This window comes from Rhinoraja longicauda, chromosome 38 (assembly GCF_053455715.1).
Source record: "Rhinoraja longicauda isolate Sanriku21f chromosome 38, sRhiLon1.1, whole genome shotgun sequence".
Classification (NCBI taxonomy): Eukaryota; Metazoa; Chordata; class Chondrichthyes; order Rajiformes; family Arhynchobatidae; genus Rhinoraja; species Rhinoraja longicauda.
This window is the reverse complement of record NC_135990.1, coordinates 15,758,267-15,783,811: the sequence shown is the minus strand read 5'-3', so window position 1 is coordinate 15,783,811 and position 25,545 is coordinate 15,758,267. Positions and strand designations below refer to the sequence as shown.

General features: G+C 44.2%; 1 protein-coding gene across 1 annotated transcript in view; it reads left to right on the top strand.

Moving 5' to 3' along the window:
• Positions 1 to 25,545, top strand: part of LOC144610998 (ras-related protein Rab-8B) — a 99,213-nt gene that overhangs the window by 47,449 nt on the left and 26,219 nt on the right. The window contains exons 2-4 of the mRNA XM_078430082.1: positions 13,506 to 13,566; positions 22,546 to 22,606; positions 23,884 to 23,961. Coding sequence (XP_078286208.1) covers positions 13,506 to 13,566; positions 22,546 to 22,606; positions 23,884 to 23,961 — 200 coding nt within the window. The remainder of the gene's footprint in view (positions 1 to 13,505; positions 13,567 to 22,545; positions 22,607 to 23,883; positions 23,962 to 25,545) is intronic.

The following is a 25,545-nucleotide window of genomic DNA, read 5'->3' as shown; positions in this document are numbered from 1 at the left end:
GAGATTGGGAATGAGAGCTTATAAAAGAGGCCCTTAAGCCAGTGCTGGGAAATGAGATCTCTACAGGGCGGAAGCTTCATGTGTTTAGACTTTTTGACTGGGTCTCATCAGAAGTCTCTTGTGTTGCTTCACTGAATGAAATTGATACTAAAGAGCTGAGAAGCTGATTTGTTTTGCTTCAATTTCTGGCTATTTGTACTTCTCCCTTAGTCTTTCTGTCCCATTTTTAATCTCAAAGATAGACACAAAACGCTGGAGTCACTCAACAGGTCACTGGAGAGAAGGAATGGATGGCGTTTCGGGTCGAGACCCTTCAGACTGAAAGTCGGGAGAGGGAGATACAGAGATAAGGAAGAGTAAGGTGTGAAAATGAGACATCAAAGGAGATGTCGGGTCAGGGAAACTGTAGAATAGATCATTGTTAGCGAGGAGAAGGTGACAGCGAAGCATACAGAGATAAAATTTAATCAGGGGGACAGTCAGAATGGTCGGAGCACTAGGAACGGGTCTCGACCCAAAACGTCACCCATTCCTTCTCTCCAGAGATGCTGCCTGACCTGCTGAGGCGGGACTGTCATATGTTGAAAGACTGGAGCGACTAGGCTTGTATACACTGGAATTTAGAAGGATGAGAGGAGATCTTATCGAAACGTATAAGATTATTAAGGGGTTGGACACGTTAGAGGCAGGAAACATGTTCCCAATGTTGGGGGAGTCCAGAACAAGGGGCCACAGTTTAAGAATAAGGGGTAGGCCATTTAGAACTGAGATGAGGAAAAACTTTTTCAGTCAGAGAATTGTGAATCTGTGGAATTCTCTGCCTCAGAAGGCAGTGGAGGCCAATTCTCTGAATGCATTCAAGAGAGAGCTAGATAGAACTCTTAATGATAGCGGAGTCAGGGGGTATGGGGAGAAGGCAGGAACGGGGTACTGATTGAGAATGATCAGCCATGAATCATTGAATGGCGGTGCTGGCTCGAAGGGCTGAATGGCCTCCTCCTGCGCCTATTGTCTATTGAGGTACTTCAACATTTTGTGCCGATCTTCGGTGTAAACCAGCATCTGAGTTCCTTCCTTCTACTTTTTATCTCATTGTTTCATGCAAAACCATGTTGCACTTCAACTCTCCCGAGGCTGGGTTGCAGGGAGTGAGGAAGGGCTGGGGACAGAGTGGAGTCCAGAGGAAGTGGATACATCCACAAATCACTGAAAGGAAATAAATGCAGAGGAGAGGAGCTGACTTTGGCAGATTGGAAGGAACAATTACATCAACAAAACCAAAGCATCAACAGTATTAACTTCAGGGCCAGTTTTTGGTTTCATCAAAACTCCACAAATAAAAGATCACTGGATGAATGCTTTTCTTACTTTTTAATTGCAACACATTATTCTTAGTTTATAATGAAACAACACAACATATGTGTTCATTGAAGTGGTGCAAGGTGTGCCTTGCTAGTTTTAGAGATGTTGAAACTGAAAATGCCATAGTTTGTATCAGGAAGTGGTGAGTCGGGCTGATGTCCTGAGTTAATTGTCAAAGTTCACCACTTCCTGCATCCCTGCACTGTATGTATCTCTCTGCTGATTGTAAATTAATACTTTATCCAAACAGCATGTTCATGAAGCTGAAGTAATGACAGTGGCCGCTGTCTGGAGCAAGTTAAAATCGCAGTTAAACTTGAGAATGAGAAATGTTGTCATTCCTGTTAAGGACATAGTTTTGAGGCAACAAAATGTCGCTTCGTTTTGACAAAATATTGACTTTTCCAACTTCAAGTAACTCTTGTTTTCCCTCTCTTTCCATCCGTCCCCCATCCTAGTTCTCCGACCAATCTTGACTGCCCTGATTAAAATGTTATCTTTTTCTGCTTCGTTGTCACGTTCCCCTAGCTCACAGTGAACTATTCAGAATTCAGAATTACCTTTATTTGTCATCCAAAAACAGGTCTTTTGGACGAGATTTCGTCACCCACAGTCCAACAATAGAGCAATAAAATAAGCAAATTACACAACCCCAACCAACACAAAACACAAAACAAAAAGAAACATCCATCACAGTGAGTCTCCTCCAGTCACCTCCTCACTGTGATGGAAGGCCAGAATGTCATTTCTCTTCCCCTGCTGTCTTTTTCCTTTCTGGGTCATTTTCCTTGACCCTTGTCCCCATTTTCACACCTTACCCTTCCATATCTCTAGTTTTCCTCTCCCCTGACTGTCTGAAGAAAGGTCTCGATCCAAAATATTGCCCATTCCTTCTATCCAGAGATGGTGTCTGTCCCGCTGAGTTACTTCAGCATTTTCCATCAATCTAAAATGGTGCTTACTGTCAGCTTTAGATTGCATGGCAATGCACCAGAAGAGTATTCAAATATATCATGAAAATCGCCTAACATATTTAGTTTGAAATTAAAATACTACATCAAATTGAAAGGAATGTTTACACATGAAAAACTAATTAAGCATAGCTCGAGGACATTCACGGAAAGATTCTGTTTGGAACAGTGCAACACTTTAAATCTAGTTCCTCCCTCAGATTCTTGGCATCGGTTTTCATGTGCACTGACACATCTTTTCCTGATCTCTGCAAAACTGTCAGCCTGTTTGCGCTGAATAGGCTAAATCTTCCGTTAACTAATTATTGAACACATCACAGACTCTGTTCCCAAGTCATTGGCTGTTCCCAAGTCCTTATCTCTGGGATAATCATCTTTCATGACTGAGAGTGAACCAAAGTGTTGGCAACAAAGATGGACATAAAATGTTGGAAGAACTCAGCGGGTCAGGCAACATCTCTGTGTCGAGAGCCTCCTTCTGACTGGGAGTTGGAGAGAGGGAAACTATAGGTATGAAAAGGTACAAGGAACAAATGAATGAAAGGTATAAAGAACAAATGAAGAAGGGTCTCAACCCAAAACATCACCCATTCCTTCTCTCCTAGATGCTGCCTGACCTGCTGAGTTACTCCAGCATTTTGTGATACCTTTAGAAAACAAATGAATGTACCTTTTTATATCTCTAGTTTCTCTCTCTTGACTGGCTGAATTACTCCAGCATTTAATGTCTACCTTCGGTATAAACCAGCGTCTGCAGTTCCTTCCTACACAAAGTGTTAACAATCTACAGAGTCCTCCATAATGTTTGGGACAAAGACCCATCATTTATTTATTTGCCTCTGTACTCCACAATTTAAGATTTGTAATAGAAAAAAATCACATGTGGTTAAAGTGCACATTGTCAGATTTTATTAAAGGGTATTTTTATACATTTTGGTTTCACCATGTAGAAATTAAAGCAGTGTTTATACATAGTCCCCCCAAAATCAACTGTTTGGAACATCATTAAGAAGAAAGAGAGCACTGGTGAGCTTACTAATCGCAAAGGGACTGACAGGCCAAGGAAGACCTCCACAGCTGATGACAGAAGAATTCTCTCTATAATAAAGAAAAATCCCCAGATCAGAAACACTCTTCAGGAGTCACGTGTGGATCTGTCAATGACCACTGTCCGCAGAAGACTTCATGAACAGAAATACAGAGGCTACACTGCAAGATGCAAACCACTGGTTAGCTGCAAAAATAGGATGGCCAGGTTACAATTTGCCAAGAAGTACTTAAAAGAGCAACCACAGTTTTGGAAAAAAGTCTTATGGACAGATGAGACGAAGATTAACTAATATCAGAGTGATGGCAAGAGCAAAGTATGGAGGAGAGAAGGAACTGCCCAAGATCCAAAGCATACCACCTCATATGTGAAACACGGTGGTGGGGGTGTTATGGCCTGGGCATGTATGGCTGCTGAAGGTACTGGCTCACTTATCTTCATTGACGATACAACTACTGATGGTAGTAACATAATGAATTCTGAAGTGTGTAGACAAATCCTATCTGCTCAAGTTCAAACAAATGCCTCAAAACTCATTGGCCGGCAGTTCATTCTACAGCAAGTCAATGATCCCAAACATACTGCTAAAGCAACAAGGAGTTTTTGGTCAATTCTTGAGTGGCCAAGTCAATCACCCGATCTGAATTCAATGAGCATGCCTTTTATATGCTGAAGAGAAAACTGAAGGGGACTAGCCCCCAAAACAAGCATCAGCTAAAGATGGCTGCAATACAGGCCTGGCAGAGCATCACCAGAGAAGGCACCCAGCAACTGGTGATGTCCATGAATCGCAGACTTCAAGCAGTCATTGCATGCAAAGGATATGCAACAAAATACTAAACATGACTACTTTCATTTACATGACATTGCTGTGTCCCAAACATTATGGTGCCCTGAAATGTATAAACGCTGCTGCAATTTCTACATGGTGAAACCAAAATGTATAAAAATGGCCTTTATTAAAAACTGACAATGTGCACTTTAACCACGTGTGATTTTTTCTATTACAAATCTCAAATTGTGGAGTACAGAGGCAAATAAATAAATGATGGGTCTTTGTCCCAAACATTGTGGGGGGCACTTAAATATGTCGGTGTCATATTTAAATTTGAGGTGAACTTTGGCCCACAAATGCTGCCTTGAGGATATCCTCCGTATAATACAATACAATACAATATATCTTTATTGTCATTGTACAGGGGTACAACGAGATTGGGAATGCGCCTCCCATACGATGCAATAATTTAATTAGCTAGCCAGTATTAATTATTAATTTAAACAACCCAACGAAACAAATTGTAACAGTTTTAAGACAGAATAAAGTGCAAGTGGATCTGTGCCGGATCACTGTGCGATGTGACCATCCGGCTCAGCAGGACCGGTTCATGGCAGCTATGGCCCTGGGGATGAAGCTGTTCCTGAGTCTGGAGGTGCGGGCGGAGAAGGCCTTGTATCGTCTGCCCGATGGAAGGAGTTCAAACAGACTGTTGCAGGGGTGTGAAGAGTCTTTGTGGATGCTGGTGGCTTTTCTGAGGCCTGTTTTCAATGGTCTGTTTTTGCCTTCTGTGCATGAGTAGGTCACCTGCCCTTCTGACAGACCCATCTCATTTGTAAACTTGATTTCCAAAACTCTCTGTGCGTGTCCTACCCGCACTGAGTGCCTTGTAATGATCATCAACTGCTTGGTGGCCGACATGGTCTCGCAGCCAAGGATACCCTTGATTTTAACACTCGTGCCCTTGTTTACACATTCTGCTCAATGCACCTCCTGCGTTTGCAGAAATTCACCATGGTACATGAAATAGATTGTCATAGAAATGTGGGGATGTTTGTATTGTGCCAGAGTTGACGTTTTCAAAATGCTTTGCGTTCTTTTATTCCTGTCTTTATTTCCATTTTCCGATGAGGTTTGCAGTTCACACTTGGTTCTTCCTCCTTCCCAAAAAGTATTCCTGATCTGTTTAATTACCACAGGAATTATCACAGATATAAGTGGAAGTTTAGACTTGATGGAGGCAGGGAGAAGGATGTCTTTTTTTCAGTCATCTACTTCATAATGTATACAATAAATACAGTTGGTACCTACTTCAGACTTGAATGCCCTTTCGGTTTAAATCCATTTAGTTGTTTAGTTTAGTTTTGAGATACAGCGTGGAAGCAGGCCCTTCGGCCCACCGGGTCCGTGCCGACCAGCGATCCCAGCACATTAACACTATCCTATACCCACTAGGGATCATTTTTACATTTACCAAGCCAATTAACCTACAAACCTGTACGTCTTTGGAGTGTGGCATGAAACCGAAGATCTCGGAGAAAACCCACGCAGGTTACGGGGAGAACGTACAAACTCCGTACAGACGGCGCCCGTAGTCGGGATGGAACCCGGGTCTCCGGCGTTGCATTCACTGTAAGGCAGCAACTCTACCGCTGCACCACCGTGACCGCCTACTTCAGTACTTGAATGCCCTTTAGGTTTAAGTCTATTTAATTGATTAGAAATATTGTTGTATAAGAAAATAACTGCAGATGCTGGTACAAATCAAAGGTATTTATTCACAAAATGCTGGAGTAACTCAGCGGGTCAGGCAGCATCTCAGGGGAGAATATTGTTGTGGTAGATAGAAATTAAAATTAGCCTTCGCCCTTGAATAGACCACAACGAAGAATGGTGAGCATTTGATTGTTTGCTATCTTCCATAATACTTCTCTTAAACTTTACTTAGAAATCCATAAAATTAAATATCTTGTAATACTTGTTCATGTGAGATGAAAATCCATTACAGGTCCATGATTGAATGGCGGATTAGATTTGATGGGCCAAATGGCCTAATTCTGCTCCTATCACTTATGACCTCTCCTGGTTACGGTAGGGTTCTGTTGCTATGAGCTGTTCATAACCCCAAATACCACTGTGAACCGCAGCAGTGTACAAAATCATGAGAGCAATAGATCGGGTCTCTTGCACAGCATCTCTTGCCCAGAGTAGGGGAAATGAGAACCAGAGGGCAAAGGGTTTAAGGTGAAGGGGGAAAAATTTTATAGGAAACTGAGGGGTAACGTTTTCACACAAAGGGCGTTAGGTGTATGGAACAAGCTGCCAGAGGAGGTAGTTGAGGCTCGGGCTAGTGCAATGATTGAGAAGTAATTAGACAGGTACATGGATAGGACAGGTTTAATGGGATATGGGCTAAATGCAGGTACGTGGGACTAGTGTAGATGGGACACGTTGGTCGGTGTGGGCAAGTTGGGCAGAAGGGCCTGTTTCCATACTGTATGACTCTGATTCTAACCAAGTTCCCACAGGGCTGAAGATCCCTGCTGCCCCCTGGCAGCCAGCAAACCCATTCCACTGGTCCACAAAATGCATGTTTGTGTGCGTGAGCTGCACATTAGTCAGGCCTTTGTAATCTGGCGAGTATCTATATTTGGAGGCATTCAAGGTAGACACAAAATGCTGGAGTAACTCAGCGGGTCAGGCAGCATCTCTGGAGAGAAGGAATGGGTCGAGACCCGAAACGTCACCCATTCCTTCTCTCCAGAGATGCTGCCTGACCCGCTGAGTTACTCCAGTATTTTGTGTCGACCTTCAATTAAAACCAGCATCTGCAGGTTTTTTTCTTACACACCTTTGCAGGAATTTAAGGATTTTTAAAAGAATCTGTAGTTGCCTATCTTCATAGTTGGCAGGGTCAGAGACCAGTACCTACAGTATTTATATAAATTTAGATCAACTTTTCAGAACTTTTTTTCTATTTTTCACAGCAAAGAATGAATGTAGGTGATGGAAAATTCCATCTGATGCAGCACTATAAATCCTAGAGTGCAGAGAGAGGTTGTTCACCCCAAGCCCAAAGTGACCTAAATAGATTCCAATCCCATTTCTCAACTTTGGTCTGTGGTTTCATGGCTGCCTTCCGTCCAAGTGTTTGTCTTACTAATACTTAAATGTGCTGGCCCTTTTTGTTCTGCTGTATTTTAGGGCTGAGTTCCAATTCCCTACCATCCAATGGCTTAAATAGAAGAATTAAAAGAGAGAAGAGATATCAGCTTATTTAAATAAGTTTCCGGGTCATTGTCCTTTCTGATTCAAGATCTTGTCTGTTCAGCACAATGTTTTGTGCAGTGTCAGAGTTGCATTCATGTTCCTTGTGCTCTCTGCCTTGGTCAATAAGGGAATTTATTCTATACTAGACCAAGTGGACCCGTTGGGCCCAAACCTCTCCTGCATTGGTGCAGCACCCTCTCCTCCCCCCCCTCCCCCCCCCTCCCCCTCCCTCCTCCCCTCCCCTCCCCCTCTCCCTTCCCTCCACCCCCCCCTCCCTCTCCCCTTCTCCTCCCCCCACTCCATCCCCCTCAACCCCCTTATTCTCCCTCCTCCCTCCCTAGGAGATAGATTTAAACTTTAAAATGTGAATAACAAAAAATATAACACCGATTTCAATGAAACTTCTTCCATTAGCACCAGAGGGACGACGGTGAGTAAGGTGGGCCTAAAATTGTCGCGCTATCGTGTACTGTTTTGGCTGCAGTTCAGGAACAAACAAACAAACAAACAAGAGTTTTATTATATAGATATCTTATTGGTCTATACGAGTATACTTTAACAATCTTATCCATATGTCATACTTATTTGAGGGATCTGTAATTTATATCTGTAGGATCTCTAGTGTTCATTTTGGTTTATTTTAGTTTCGAGATACAGCGCAAAATCAAGCCCTTCGGCCCACCGAGTCCGTGCTGACCACAATCCCAGTGCATGAACACTATCCTACACACTAGGGACAGATGACAATTATACTAAGCCAAGTAACCTACAAATCTGTACGTCTTTGGAGAGTGGGAGGAAACTGGGGCACCCGGAGAAAACCCACGTGGTCACGGGGAGAACGTACAAACTCCGTACAGACAGCAACTGTGAGGCAGCAACTCTACCGCTGCGCCACCGTGCCTTCTTACAACACATTGCTTCACAACACAAGCTGAAATTGTGGGTTGTTCATTTTTGAATAATTTTAACCTGCTCTTTTTACAAAGAGCATGTCCTTTTGCTAATTAACGACTTTTCCCTGTGCGTTCTCCGTTAGTTTCTCAAAGTCATTCATAATTTTTAAATGTACCAAATCTTCCCATTCTCTTATCTCTGAAGAAAAACTCAAGTTCTGAACTCTGTGGTTAATCGAGCACATTCGCCCACATCCTTTCGAAGAGTTACCCTGTGAAAACACATTTGACTTCTGCCACAAAGGAGTACGGCACAGAGCCGGTGGGGAGGGGAAGACCTTGCTGATACTTCTTGCCTTTTAAAAAAAGTGCAAAATTACCATTACACAAGATCCCCACTCCCACCCCATTTTGGCTTGTAGCCTGTGGTAGTATTCAGCTCCTGCCACAACCACCTTGGGTAAAAATGGGCCCTTGCTAGATCCCCTTCGCCCATTGGGGGAATGCCCCCCTCTACACCCCCCCCCCCCCCCCCCCCACCATACACACACATTTTGGCATGTAGCCCATGATGTTTTGCAATGCCTGACATTATCATCTGCCATCCACTTGATTGAAGTGTGAAAATGCACACCTCCAGATTCAGGGACAGTTTCTTCCCAGCTGTTATCAGGCAATGGAATCTTCCTACCACAACCAGAGAGCAGTGCTGAACTACTATCTACCTCTTTGGTGCCTCTTGGACTATCCTTTGCTGGCTTTACCTTGCACCAAATGTTATTCCCTTATCATGTATCTATACACTGTAAATGGATTGCTTATAATCACGTATTGTCTTTCTGCTGACTGGTTAGCGTGCAACAAAAAGCTGTTCATTGCACTTCGGTACACGTGACAAGAAACTAAACTAAACGGAACTGATTGAATTGAGCCTCTATCTTGTATTTTGAACTCCTCCCTTGGCAGCCCTGATAGCGTAGCAGAGATCAAACATGACCTTGTACAGTATGGAGGTCATCGTCCTTGAAAGATTTTGATCTGGACTTTAACAGAGAGTGAATCTCCCTGTTTACCCAAGGTTTCTGGTTAAGATAGGCCCTAATGGTTCTGTAGGAAAAAAACTGCAGATGCTGGTTAAAATCGACGGTAGACACAAAATGCTGGAGTAACTCAGCAGGTCAGGCAGCATCTCGGGAGAGAAGGAATGGGTGACGTTTTGGGTCGAGATGCAGGATTACAAAATGCTGGAGTAACTTCAGTCTGAAGAAAGGTCTCGACCCAAAACGTCACCCATTCCTTCTCTTACTTCTCTTAAGTTACTCCAGCATTTTGTGTCTACCCTAATGGTTCTGGTCGGCTCACAGTTGTCAACGTATTTCCTGATGATGCTCAGTTCAGTTTCAGATTAGTTTATTGTCACGTGTACCGAGGCACAGTGAAAAGCTTTTGTTGCGTGCTAACTAGTCGACAGCAAGACAATACATGTTTACAATCGAGCCTTTTACAGTGTATAAGATACATGATAAGGGAATAACGTTTAGTGCAAGGTAAAGCCAGCAAAGTATGAACAAGAATAGTCCGAGGGTCACCAATGAGGTCGATAGTGGTTCGGGACTGCTCTCTGGTTGTGGTAGGATGGTTCAGTTGCCTGGTAACAGCTGGGAAGAAACTGTCCCTGAATCTGGAAGTGTGCGTTTTCACACTTCTGTACCATTTGCCTGATGGGAGAGGGAGTGGCCGGGGTGAGACTGGTCCTTGATGATGCTGCTGGCCTTGCCGAGGCAGCGTGAGGTGTAGATGGAGTCAGTGGAAGGGAGGTTGGTTTGTGTGATGGTCTGGGCTGCGTCCACAATTTGGTGCCTGGGGAATACTCGTTCAGGCTGCACGGAGTAGTCTCGAACACGTTCCAGTCCACTGACGTAGAGCGAAAAGGATTTGAGTTTGCACGCAGAAGTGTGTGTCGGTTCACGATGGTGAATTAATCTGTTACTGAGGCAGTGTCAAGCTAGGCCATGACCTATCATTGTGAGGAAATGATGGGGCAGTCTCTGTGACAAGCTGCAGCTGATTATGGGCTGTGAAGGACCTGAGAGCACAGAGCAGCTTCTCATTCCTGATCAGCTGACAGTCACAAGCTTACTGGAGACTTTGTTCCAGCAGCCTCTGTAAGCATTTGTTACAAGAATAGCTTTCTGCATCTTGTCCCTTGTACAGCGGCAGTCAGTTCTGTATATCATTGTGTTCGACCTCCATGACTTACAGTGGGCTTCAGTCGTCAGCGATGTGGGATTGCCGCGAAGTGGTTTGCCAGCAACTTCGAATATGAGGATGCATGGAGCAGAAGAGGAAATTCATGCTGTTGAATTATATTAACAATAAAGCACAAACTTAATAAGCAATTTAAAATGTGGGTGACCTCACTGAAAAGTTGCAGTGTAAAGCAAAATTTAACAGCAGCCTTTTAATTGAATAACGCACTGTGGTGCGTTCAAGCCTCTGATTTATTATTTGAACTCATTCAACCTACAAAGCTGCTAATTTATGCAGCTGCCAATTTGAACAGCTTTTGTTTGCACTTTTTCCATCATTTCATTACTGTTCCTTTCACCTTCAGTCCTGCTGAGTTACTCCAGCATTTTGTGAATAAATACCTTCGATTTGTACCAGCATCTGCAGTTATTTTCTTATACCTTCAGTACTCTGGTTTGTATCCGGCTACCAAGAGGGTTTCTACTCTCCTGCTGAGTTACTCCAGCTTTTTGACTATCTTCGTTTTAAACCAAGATCTGCAGGTCCTTCCGACGCCTAACGTTATTATTGTGCCTACTGGAATCTGAAATAAAAATGGCAGAGGCGCTGTTTATATGTTCCCAATGTTGGGGGAGTCCAGAACCAGGGGCCACGGTCTAAAAATAAAGGGGAGGCCGCTTAAAACTGAGGTAGAAAAAAAAAACGTTTTCACCCAGAGAGTTGTAAATTTGTGGAATTCTCTGCCACAGAAGGCAGTGGAGGCCAATTCACTGGATGAATTTAAAAGAGAGTTTGATAGAGCTCTAGGGGCTAGTGGAATCAAGGAAGACACCAAATTCTGGAGTAACTCAGCGGGTCAGGCAGCATCTCAGGAGAGAAGGAATGGGTGATGTTTTGGGTCGAGACCCTTCTTCAGACTCCCTTCCCATGGATTCAAGGGTTATGGGGAGAAGGCAGGCACGGGTTACTGATTGTGGATGATCAGCCATGATCACAATGAATGGCGGTGCTGGCTCGAAGGGCCGAATGGCCTCCTCCTGCACCTATTTTCTATATGAAATAGTTGAAAATAATATTGAATCTAGAAGGCTGCAATGTGCCCTGTTCGGTGATCTTGTAGCGTTGGTTCAGCTTGATTGGAATAATTATAATTAATTACTGCCAAGATTAGGGAACCCTGGTTGCTGAGGGATATTGATGCTCCGGTCAGGAAAAAGGACACGTTTATTAAATGTTTAAGCAGCTTGGATCATAAATCCTTCGAAGTGTATACGTGATGTAGGTGTATCATATCATATCATATATATACAGCCGGAAACAGGCCTTTTCGGCCCTCCAAGTCCGTGCCGCCCAGCAATCCCCGTACATTAACACTATCCTACACCCACTAGGGACAATTTTTACATTTACCCAGCCAATTAACCTACATACCTGTACGTCTTTGGAGTGTGAGAGGAAACCGAAGATCTCGGAGAAAACCCACGCAGGTCACGGGGAGAACGTACAAACTCCTTACAGTGCAGCACCCGTAGTCAGGATCGAACCTGAGTCTCCGGCGCTGCATTCGCTGTAAAGCAGCAACTCTACCGCTGCGCTACCGTGCACGAGATATTTGGGGGGGTGATAGCTTTGGTAGATAAGGTAAAGGAGAATGCCAAGCGTTTGTACGTAAATTAAGGACAGAAGTGTAAACATGGAGAAAAAAGGGCCCCTGTAATGGATCAAAGTGTCGAGCCACAGAAGATGGGCGAGGTCTTAAATGAATATTTCTAATCTATCTTTACCATGGAGAATGTCATGGGGATTCAGGGCAAAGAATAGTGATGTCTTAAAGCACATGCATATTACTAAAGAGGTCTTAAAGTGGAGATCTTGAAGCAGATCAATCCCTGGAGGCCCAACTAAGTGTACCCCAGTACATTGTGGGACGTTAGCGGAGAAATTGCAGGAGCTCTGGCAGAAATGCTTGTATCATATTAGAACGGAGATGAGGGAAAACATTTTCAGTCAGAGAGTTGTGAATCTGTGGAATTCTCTGCCTCAGAAGGCAGTGGAGGCCAATTCTCTGGATGCTTTCAAGAGAGAGTTAGATAGAGCTCTTGATGATACCGGAGTCAGGGGGTATGGGGAGAAGGCAGGAACGGGGTACTGATTGTGGATGATCAACCATGATCACATTGAATGGTGGTGCTGGCTCGAAGGGCCAAATGGCCTCCTCCTGCACCTATTGTCCATTGTCTATCTTCATCCACCTGGTGTAGTACCGGAAGATCGGAAGACGGTGGCACAGCAGTAGAGTTGCTGCTTTCCAACGCCCGAGACCCGGGTTCCATCCTGACTACCGATGCTGTCCGTACGGAGTTTGTACGTTCTTCCCGTGACATGCGTAGGTTTTCTCGAAGATCTTTGGTTTCCTCCCCCACTCCAGAGAAGTACAGGTTTGTAGGTTAATTGGCTTGGTACAAATATAAATTGTCCCGAGTGTGTACAGGATAGTGTTAATGTGTGGGGGTGGCTGGTTGGCGTGGACTCGGTGGGTCGAAGGGCCTGTTTCCACGCTCTATCTCTAAACTAAACTGGCTTGTAGGGCCGAATGGCCTACTCCTGCACCTATTGTCTATTGTCTAAACTGGACGGGGGTAAGGCGTGCCTTTATTTAAGTGCTGTGCGGACAAGACCAGGATCTACGGTCCAGTGAGCCTAACATTGGTGGGAGGCTGCTGGTTATTAAAAGAAGACCTTCGATTCATTCACTGAAATTCTCTGTCATTGAGGTGCAGTGGAGTGTGTAATGGTTCCAGATTACACGGGGAATTGCAGTATTGTGCAAAAATAAAACGTGGACAGATTCTGTTTGATCAATGTGCTTCATGCAACTATGCACACATTTTCCATTTTTACACTTTCTACTCACTGGCCCTTTTGTTTTGCAGGAATTGATTTCAAAATACGAACAGTAGAACTCGATGGCAAGAAAATCAAGCTCCAGATATGGCAAGTAGCAACAGTTTAATGAGCATAATTGTTGTTTGCTCAGATTACTGATCTGGAGTTACTGATTTAAATTTCATATTGTGTGTAGGCGAGATAATTGATCACAAACTGCAAATACTCAGTAGTAACAATGTCAGTGAAGAAACAGTTAATGATCAGTTAATTAATCAAATTAATGATCTTTCATTGTTCAGAGTGATTGTAAGCACCATGAGAAGCTGGAGTTTCTTAACAATACTAGTTTGGTTTAGAGATACAGCACAGAAACAGTCCCTTCGGCCCATCTAGTCCGTGCCGATCAACCCGTACACTATCGGTATCTGACACACTAGGAACATTTACTATTTACAGAAGCCAAATGCCCTACAAATCTGTACATCCTTGGAGTGTGGAGGGAAGCCAGAGCAACCGGAGAAAGCCCACGTGGTCACAGGGACAAACTCTGTCCAGACAGCATCCATCGTAATGATCTCAACCACATCTCCGTTGGCATGGGCAAGTTGTGCTGAAGGGCCTATTTCAGTGCCGTCCACACAACCCTATGACTGTTTATTGGAGGTCTTTCAAGGAAAAAGGGCGCAGTGGTAGAGTTGCTGCCTTGCAGCGAATGCAGCGCCGGAGACCCGGGTTCGATCCCGACCACGGGTGCTGTCTGTGCGGAGTTTGTACGTTCTCCCCGTGACCTGTGTGGGTTTTCTCCGAGATCTTCGGTTTCCTCCCACACTCCAAAGATATACAGGAATGTAGGTTAATTAGCTTGGTAAGTGTAAAAATTGTCCCTGGTGGGTGTAGGATAGTGTTAGTGTGCGGGGATCGCTGGTCGGCGTGGACCCGGTAGGCCGAAGGGCCTGTTTCCGCGCTGTATCTCTAAAAAAAACTAAGACTGAAATGTTAGTTTGGGCTGCAGGGTGAGTTATCAGACATCTTTGGGATTACTAAAATACAGTGTGGCCTGGTTATATCGGGGTTTCGGATATACCACAGGGTATTATTATCAGGCCATTATAGAAGGTAGGTACATGTTAGTTTCACTTATAATGCAGGTGGCTTATAATATCGTTGTTGTTCCTTGACATCCAGTGACATGGAGGTTGTACTGTTTTGGTGGTCATAGAGTCATAGAGTGATACAGTGTGGAAACAGGCCCTTCGGCCCAACTCACCCAACATGTCCCAGCTACATTAGTCCCACTTGCCTGTGCTTGGTCCATAACCCTCCAAACCTGTCCTATCCATGTACCTGTCCAACTGTTTCTTAAACGATGGGATAGTCCCAGCCTCAACTACCTCCTCTGGCAGCTTGTTCCATACACCCACCACCCTCTGTGTGAAAATGGTTACCCCTCGGATTCCTATTAAAATCTTTTCCCCTTCCCCATGTCCTCTGGTCCTCGATTCCCCTACTCTGGGTAAAAGACTCTGTGCATCTACCCGATCTATTCCTCTCATGATTTTTGTATACATATCTGGTGTTTGAGATGGAGGAGTAAAAATGTTTTTCAGTGCAATAATTGCAAACATTTTTGCAGAACTGGAAAGAAAAGAATAAACCACTTCCTTCCAGATTGCTAATGTGTTTTTAGATCATTTGAAGCTGGTGTTGATGTTTCCAGCTAGTAGGTCACACTAGTGTATTGAACAGTCGTAGGATGCATAACTTTGAAGTCTATCATTGTGTGGATTCACACAGCTACTTAACCTCAATGTATTTGAAACAAATTTGAAAAATGTGGTTTTGTCTTTGTGCTGGGTATCATTTTGAAGAACGGCTTTTTAACTAATCTGTAACTTGTGCTGTATTTCTCACCTTTGAACAGATGCAGGAAGCTTTTGATGTTATAGAGCGCATAGAAACATGGAAAATAGGTGCAGGAGTAGGCCATTCGGCCCTTTGAGCCTGCTCCGCCATTCAATATAATCATGGCTGATCATCCAGCTCAGTAACCCGTACCTGCCTTCTCTCCATACCCCCTGATCCCTTTAGCCACAAGGGCCACATCTAACTCCCTCTTAAATATAGCCAATGAACTGGCCTCAACTACCTTCTGTGGCAGGGAATTCCACAGACTCACCACTCTCTGTGTGAAGAAATGTTTTCTCATCTCGGTCCTAAAAGACTTCCCCCTTATCCTTAAGCTGTGACCCCAACATCGGGAACAATCTTCCCGCATCTAGCCTCTCCAACCCCTTAAGAATTTTATATGTTTCAATAAGATCCCCCCTCAGTCTTCTAAATTGCAGCGAGTATAAGCCTAGTCTATCCAGTCTTTCTTCATATGAAAGTCCTGCCATCCCAGGGATCAATCTGGTATCTTAGATTTCGGCTGAGACGTGTAGCAGTGATCAGAGGGGGAAAAAAACGTTCTCATCCAGAGAGTGATTGAAATTTGCAATGCGCTATGTGAAGAGGAGGTGGAGAAGAGTACTTTCGTAGCATGAAGTTTTACAGGAGCACTTAAATTGCCACAGCATAGATGTTCGTATGCAAGTTCTGGTAAATGGGGTTAGCCTTGGTAATCATAGAGTCATAGAGTGATACAGTGTGGAAACAGGCCCTTTGGCCCAACTCGCCCACACAAGCCAACAATGTACCGGCCTCTACCCTAGACCCACTTGCCTGCGCTTGGTCCATAACCCTCCAAACCTGCCCTATCCATGTACCTGTCAATAGACAATAGGTGCAGGAGTAGGCCCTTCGAGCCAGCACCACGACAGCACCTGTCCAACTGTTTCTTAAACGATGGGATAGTCCCAGCCTCGACTACCTCCTCTGGCAGCTTGTTCCACACACCCACCACCCGCTGCGTGAAAAACCTACCCCTCGGATTCCTATTAAATCACTTCCCCTTCACCTTGAACCTATGTCCTCTAAGGTACTTGACGGGCAGCGTGGACAATGGTGGGGGAAGACATAATTATTGTCTTTATCTATTTCACTGGAACCAAAGGAAAGATCTTTTGGCATGATTGCCCCTGTGTGTAATCATCCTCTTTTTGCATTTAATCTATCCTGCGATCTACCTCATCCATCATTCTCTCCTCCTCTTCCCCCTTTGCATCTTAAATTTATATTTTAGACTTGTGTACAGTGCGGAAACAGGCCCTTTGGCCCACCGAGTCTGTGCCGACCAGCAATCACCCGTACACTAACACTATCCTACGTACTAGGGGCAATTTTACAATTTACCACAGCCAAATAAGGACTTCAGTAAGGCATTTGACAAGGTTCCACATGGAAGGTTGATTAAGAAGGTTAAATCGTTGGGTATTAATAGTGAGGTTGCAAGATGGATTCAACAATGGCTGAATGGGAGATACCAGAGGGTAATGGTTGACAATTGTATGTCAGGTTGGAGGCCAGTGTCTAGTGGAGTGCCCCAAGGATCTGTGTTGGGTCCACTGTTGTTTGTCATTTACATTAATGATCTGGATGATGGTGTGGCAAATTGGATTAGTAAATATGCAGATGATACTAAGATAGGTGGAGTAGTTGATAGTGAGGTAGATTTTCAAAGTCTACAGAGAGACTTGGGCCTTTTGGAAGGGTGGGCTGAAAGATGGCAGATGGAGTTTAATGCTGATAAGTGTGAGGTGCTGCATTTTGGTAGGACAAATCAAAATAGGACGTACAGGGTAAATGGTAGGGAATTGAGGAATGCAGTGGAACAGAGGGATCTGGGAATAACTGTGCATTGTTCCCTGAAGGTGGAATCTCATGTGGATAGGGTGGTGAAGAAGGCGTTTGGTATGCTTGCCTTTATAAATCAGAGCATCGAGTATAGAAGTTGGGATGTAATGTTGAAATTGTACAGGGCATTGGTGAGGCCGAATCTGGAGTATGGTGTGCAGTTCTGGTCGCCAAATTATAGGAAGGATGTCGACAAAATGGAGAGGGTACAGAGGAGATTTACTAGAATGTTGCCTGGGTTTCAGCACTTAGGCTACAGAGAGAGGTTGAATAGGTTGGGTCTTTATTCTTTGGAGCGTAGAAGGTTGAGGGGGGACTTGATAGAGGTTTTTTAAATTTTGAGAGGGACAGACAGAGTTGACGTGTGTAGGCTTTTCACTTTGAGAGTGGGGAAGATTCCAACAAGGGGACATAGCTTCAGAATTGAGGGACAAAGGTTTAGGGGTAACATGAGGGGGAACTTCTTTACTCAGAGGGTTGTGGCTGTATGGATGCGGTGGAAGTGGTGGAGGCTGGCTCGATTTTATTATTTAAGAGTAAATTGGATAGGTATATGGATAGGAGGGGATTGGAGGGTTATGGTCTGAGTGCAGGTAGATGAGACTAGGTCAGGGAGAATGGTCGGCGTGGACTGGTAGGGCCGGACAGGCCTGTTTCCATGCTGTAGTTGTTATATGTTATATATATGTTAAATAGCCTACAAACCTGTACATCTTTGGAGTGTGGGAGGAAACCGGAGCACCCAGAGAAAACCCACGTGGTCAAAGGGAGAACGTACAAACTCCATTCAGACAGCACCCACAGTCAGGATCGAACCTGTGTCTCTGGCGCTGTAAGGCAGCAACTCAGCCACTGCCCCGCTGTGTCACCCAAAGTTCTCCTTGCACTTTCGATTTTAAAACGAAATATTTGGTTGAAACATTAAATCACTTTTACACAACCTGGTGAATGCCATCTCCCCGTGGCAAGTTTGGTACCACACTGAGTTATAGAGCTCATGCCTAACAACCTTAGTTGGGGGTTCTACAGTCTGTTCCCGCCAGCAAAATCAAAAGATCCATTTTGCTGCCTTTCGAGAATCCACCATTGGCCTTCACAGGCCGTCTCTGTCCTGGGTTGCCCCCTCGACTCAGTGCAGGCGGTGGGAGAGAGGAGGATGATGGCAAAGTTAATATCGCTGCTGGACAACGACTCCCACCCCATGCAGGACACTGTCACTGCACTGAGTAGCTCCTTCAGTGACAGACTCCTTCACCCCAAGTGCGTGAAGGAGAGATATAGGAGGTCCTTCCTTCCCGCTGCTGTGAGGCTGCACAACCAGCACTGCTCCCAGCAGACGAGTCAACAGACCAGTTAACAGTAACAGTTAAAAAAACACAGTAAATGATGACAATTATCCTTATCTTTATTTTTATTTATAATAAATGTCTCTTCCTATCCACTTTGCTGCTGTAACACTGCAAATTTCCCTGGTGTGGGACAAATAAAGGAATATATTATTATTATTATTATTATTATTAATATTATTGACGAAAGCATAACAGCTGCAAATGGTTTCCTAGCCATACTCTATTTGTTGTCTACCCTTGGAAAGGCAAGGACGGCACAATGGCTAGTGGAGCTGCTACCTCACAGCGCCAGAGACTAAAGTTCAGTATTGGCCTCGGGTGCTGGCTGTGTGGAGTTTGCACGTTCCCCCTTTGACCACATGGGTTTCCTCCGGGTGCTCCGGTTTCTAGATTTACATAGAAACATTGAAACATAGAAAATAGGTGCAGGAGTAGGCCATTCGGCCCTTCGAGCCTGCACCGCCATTCAATATGATCATGGCTGATCATCCAGCTCAGTAGCCTGTACCTGCCTTCTCTCCATACCCCCTGATCCCTTTAGCAAAAAGGGCCACATCTAACTCCCTCTTAAATATAGCCAATGAACTGGCCTCAACTACCTTCTGTGGCAGAGAATTCCACAGACTCACCACTCTCTGTGTGAAGAAATGTTTTCTCATCTCGGTCCTAAAAGACTTCCCCCTTATCCTTAAGCTGTGACCCCTGGTTCTGGACTCCCCCAACATCGGGAACAATCTTCCCGCATCTAGCCTCTAAAACCCCTTAAGAATTTTATATGTTTCTATAAGATCCCCCCTCAGTCTTCTAAATTCCAGCGAGTACAAGCCCAGTCTATCCAGTCTTTCCTCATATGAAAGTCCCGCCATCCCAGGGATCAATCTGGTGAACCTTCTCTGTACTCCCTCTAAGGCAAGAACGTCTTTCCTCAGGTTAGGAGACCAAAACTGCACACAATACTCCAGGTGCGGTCTCACCAAGGCCCTGTACAACTGCAGCAGAACCTCCCTGCTCCTAAACTCAAATCCTCTTGCTATGAATGCCAACATACCATTCGCTTTCTTCACTGCCCGCTGCACCTGCATGCTTGCTTTCAATGACTGGTGCACCATGACACCCAGGTCACGTTGCATCTCCCCTTCTCCCAATCGGTCCCCATTCAGGTAATACTCTGCTTTCCTGTTCTTGCCGCCAAAGTGGATAACCTCACATTTATCCACATTATATTGCATCTGCCATGCATTTGCCCACTCGCCTAATCTATCCAAGTCACTCTGCAGCCTCCTAGCATCCTCCTCGCAGCTAACACTGCCACCCAGCTTCGTGTCATCCGCAAACTTAGAGATGTTCCATTCAATTCCCTCGTCCAAATCATTAATATACACTGTAAATAACTGGGGTCCCAGCACTGAGCCTTGCGGTACCCCACTAGTCACTGCCTGCCATTCCGAAAAGGACCCGTTTATTCCTACTCTTTGCTTCCTGTCCGCCAACCAATTTTCTATCCACCTCAACACTGAACCCTCAATACCGTGTGCTTTAAGTTTGTACACCAATCTCCTATGTGGGACCTTGTCGAAGGCCTTCTGAAAGTCCAGATATAACACATCGACTGGTTCTCCCTTATCCACTCTACTAGTTACATCCTCGAAAAATTCTATAAGATTCGTCAGACATGATTTGCCTTTGGTAAATCCATGCTGACTTTGTCCGATGATTTCACCACTTTCCAAATGTGATGCTATCACATCTTTAATAACTGACTAGCATTTTCCCCACTACCGATGTTAGGCTAACTCGTCTATAATTCCTCGTTTTCTCTCTCCCTCCCTTTTTAAAAAGTGGGGTTACATTAGCTACCCTCCAGTCCTCAGGAACTACTCCAGAATCTAAAGAGTTTTGAAAAATTATCACTAATGCATCCACTATTTCTGAGGCTACTTCCTTAAGCACTCTGGGATGCAGCCTATCTGGCCCTGGGGATTTATCTGCCTTTAATCCATTTAATTTACCTAACACCACTTCCCGACTAACCTGCATTTCCCTCAGTTCCTCCATCTCATTAGACCCCCGGTCCCCCGCTATTTCCGGCAGACGGTTTATGTCTTCCTTAGTGAAGACAGAACCAAAGTATTTGTTCAATTGGTCTGCCATCTCCTTGTTCCCTATGATCAATTCACCTGTTTCCGACTGCAAGGGACCTACATTTGTCTTAACTAATCTTTTTCTCTTGGCATATCTATAAAAGCTTTTGCAGTCAGTTTTTATGTTCCTTGCCAGTTTTCTCTCATAATCTATTTTCCCTTTCCTAATTAAGCCCTTTGTCCTCCTCTGCTGGACTCTGAATTTCTCCCAGTCCTCTGGTATGCTACTTTTTCTGGCTAATCTGTATGCTTCATCTTTTGTTTTAATACTATCCTTGATTTCCCTTGTTAGCCACGGATGCACTACCTTTCCTGGTTTGTTCTTTTGCCAAACTGGGATGAACACTTGTTGTAGTTCATCCATGCGGCCTTTAAATGCCTTCCATTGCATGTCCACCGTCAACCCTTTCAGCATCAATCGCCAGTCTATCTTGGACAATTCACGCCTCATACCCTTAAAGTTACCTTTCTTTAAGTTCAGAACACTTGTTTCTGTATTGACTTTGTCACTCTCCATCCTAATGAAGAACTCTACCATATTATGATCACTCTTGCCCAAGGGGCCTCGCACAACAAGACTGCTAACTAACCCTTCCTCATTACTCAATACCCAGTCTAGAATGGCCTGTTCTCTCGTTGGTTCCTCGACATGTTGGTTTAGAAAACCATCTATCAAACATTCCAAGAAATCCTCTTCCTCAGCACCCCTGCCAGTTTGGTTCACCCAATCTATATGTAGATTGAAGTCACCCATTATAACTGCTGCACCTTTAGTGCACGCATTTCTAATTTCCTGCTTGATGCCATCCCTAACCTCACTACTGCTGTTAGGTGGCCTGTACACAACTCCCACTAGCGTTTTCTGCCCCTTAGTGTTTCGTAGCTCTACCCATATCGATTCCACATCCTCCAAGCTAATGTCCTTCCTTTCCACTGCTTTAATCTCCTCTCTAACCAGTAACGCTACCCCACCTCCTTTTCCTTTCTGTCTATCCCGCCTGAATATAGAATATCCCTGGATGTTGAGCTCCCAGCCTTGGTCACCCTGGAGCCATGTCTCCGTAATCCCAACTATATCATAATCATTAATAACTATCTCCACATTTAATTCATCCACCTTATTACGTATATTATTATTATTAAAATTTATTAAGCAGACTCATGGTCCATTAGAATACACATACAATACACAGTATATACATATAAAATTAAATTAAATTAGAAAAGGCAACAATACCAATGTTTCCACATAGGTGACAGGTATCTCATGGCACTGAAACCAGGATTTACCAGCAGCACAATGATGGAATTCTGAGAACCATTCAATCGGCATATAAATTTAAACATGAGATTCCTCAACAGGGCATGAAACGTATTGACTCCTGCACTACAAAACAGTTCACTTGCACTGCACCACCTTGGCTTTCTAAGCAATATGCGCATGCAGTCATTATAGGCAACCTTAAGTTTATGGATGCTTGACTTATTAAACTTTATCCACAAAGGAGCAGTGTAAAGAGGAGTACAGTAATGTTTGGCACAGCCACGATCACATTGAATGGCGGTGCTGGCTCGAAGGGCCAAATGGCCTCTTCCTGCACCTATTGTCTATTGTCTATTGCCATTGTGGGCCAAGGGGCCTGTTCCTGTGCAGTACTGTCCTATCTTCTATGTGCTATGATGCAGTCACAGATATTTGGGAAGGCAGATCGGTTACTGCAGGACTTGTGTGCAGTCCAGTTATGGGAGCAAAGGAAACTGAAGTTCAATATTGAGGTTTACTCTTTTTTTAATCAATGCAGGGACACGGCTGGCCAAGAAAGATTCCGAACCATCACAACCGCTTACTACAGAGGAGCTATGGTAAATATATATCGTCCACCTCTTCCAAGTTAGCCATGCACAAAAGTACAAAGTAATATTTACAATTTATATTTTTGGATAAATAGGAAACATTAACTCCACTTTCTGCTGCTAAATTACTTTTATTATTCAAGTTTAGTCAAGTTTGAGATACTCCATTGCGAGTCTGATGTTACTGGAATTAGTTTGCACACGATTATACTCATCACGCGCAGACAAGAGTGCTGGGTGGGAAATGATGTCAGGGATGTTGGGATGAGGAAAATCTTGGCCCTGTGACTCGTAGGGAAATATGAAAGTCCAGTTCACAATGGAAAAACACCAGGTTTGGATGTCTGTATGTCATCCGCAGATGCTGGTACAAATTGAAGGTATTTATTTCACAAAATGCTGGAGTAACTCAGCAGGTCAGGCAGCATCTCAGGAGGAACAACACCTCATATTTCGCTTGGGCAGCTTGCAGCCCAGTGGTATGAACACTGACTTCTCCAACTTTAGATAGTTCCTCTGTCCCTCTCTTCCCCTTCCCAGTTCTCCCTCTATCTTCCTGTCTCCACCTATATCCTTCCTTTGTCCCTCCCCCCTGACATCAGTCTGAAGAAGGGTCTCGACCCGAAACGTCACCCATTCCTTCTCTCCTGAGATGCTGCCTGACCTGCTGAGTTACTCCAGCATTTTGTGAAATAAATACCTTCGATTTGTACCAGCATCTGCAGTTATTTTCTTACACTAAAGATAGTTTGAAGGTCTCCAATGAGGAAGATGGTAGCTCAGGAATGCTCTCTGGTTGTTGTTAAGATGTTTACTGCTCTCTAGTTGTAGGTCGGGTTGTGTGTTATGTACCAACACTATCTAGCTTTGCAGGGAACAATGGCGATTATATTATGTTATTTTCTTACACTTCAGACTATCTTTGGTCGGACGTTATTGGGCTTTACCTTGCAATAAACGTTATTCCCTCTATCGTGTATCTGTACTATGTGGTCGGCTCGATTGTAATCATGTATCGCCTTTCCGCTGACTAGTTAGCATGCATCAAAAGCTTTTCACTGTATCTCAATGACAATATGACAATAAATAAAACTCAAACTAAACTCAAAAACATTTTTTCTTAGGCTCTCTATTTTGCCATCTGGAAAATGTCCCTTTTAAAAACTACCACTTGACCCAATCATTTCACATTGTTCCTTGTTGCTGTTTGCTATGAATTGCTGTTTCTATGGGAGCATCGGAAACGTACATACTATAAACTCTGCCCTTTTTTTAACCTTTTCTAGGGAATAATGCTGGTATATGACATAACAAATGAGAAGTCCTTTGATAACATAAAGAACTGGATAAGGAATATTGAAGAGGTGAGTAACAATTTGTTCAAGGTTTTCATCTGTCAGTGGAAACTAAATGGTTGATGCTCCCCATATGTTTCCATTCTGAAGAAGGGTCTCGACCCGAAAAGTGTCTGAAGCAGTGTCTCGACCTGTAACGTCTCTCCAGAGATGCTGCCTGTCCCGCTGAGTTACTCCAGCATTTTAGACAATAGGTGCAGGAGGAGGCCATTCGGCCCTTCGAGCCAGCACCGCCATTCAATGTGATCATGGCTGATCATTCTCAATCAGTACCCCGTTCCTGCCTTCTCCCCATACCCCCTGACTCCGCTATCCTTAAGAGCTCTATCCAGCTCTCTCTTGAATGCATTCAGAGAATTGGCCTCCACTGCCTTCTGAGGCAGAGAATTCCACAGATTCACAACTCTCTGACTGAAATTTTTTTTCCTCATCTCAGTTCTAAATGGTCTACCCCTTATTCTTAAACTGTGGCCCCTTGTTCTGGACTCCCCCAACATTGGAAACATGTTTCCTGCCTCTAACGTGTCCAACCCCTTAATAATCTTATACGTTTCGATAAGATCTCCTCTCATCCTTCTAAATTCCAGTGTATACAAGCCTAGTCGCTCCAGTCTTTCAACATATGATAGTCCCGCCATTCTGGGAATTAACCTAGTAAACCTACGCTGCACGCCCTCAATTGCAAGAATATCCTTCCTCAAATTTGGAGACCAAAACTGCACACAGTACTCCAGGTGCGGTCTCACTAGGGCCCTGTACAACTGCAGAAGGACCTCTTTGCTCCTATACTCAACTCCTCTTGTTATGAAGGCCAACATTCCATTGGCTTTCTTCACTGCCTGCTGTACCTGCTGCATGCTTCCTTTCAGTGACTGATTTTGTGTCTATCTTCGGTGTAAATCAGTTCCTTCCTGTGCATGTCTCCAAAGGCTGCCTAATAGTAATATAATGAAATGCATTTGACTGCTATTTGAAGAAATTATGGATTTGTTTTGATGGTGCACATTACTTAAAATTTGAAATAACTCTTAGCTACTAAGAATGCTGTGTTGTTTTTCACAGCTTTGAGTCCTAGGATTGTGTTGACTTTGTCAGGTCGTTGTGGAGTTAATTATTCATGTTTCAGAGCACATGGCACAAAACAGTTTTTGGTTTTGAGATACAGGCCCTTCGGCCCACCAAGTCCACGCCGACCCCATACACTAACACTAGCACTATCCTACACACACTAGGGACAATTGACACTTTTTTTACCAAATCCACTTAACCTATAAACCTGTATGTCTTTGGAGTGTGGCAGGAAACCGGAACACCCAGAGAAAACCCACGTGGTCACGGGAAGAAACAAACTCCGTACAGACAGCACCCATGGTCAAACTGAATGGGTGACGTTTCGGGTCGAGACCCTTCTTCAGACCGATGTCAGGGGAGGGGGCGGGACAAAGATAGAATGTAGTAGGAGACAGGAAGACTAGTGGGAGAACTGGGAAAGGGGAGGGGAAAGAGAGGGACATAGGAACTATCTGAAGTTAGAGAAGTCAATGTTCATACCGCTGGGGTGTAAACTGCCCAAGCGAAATATGAGGTGCTGTT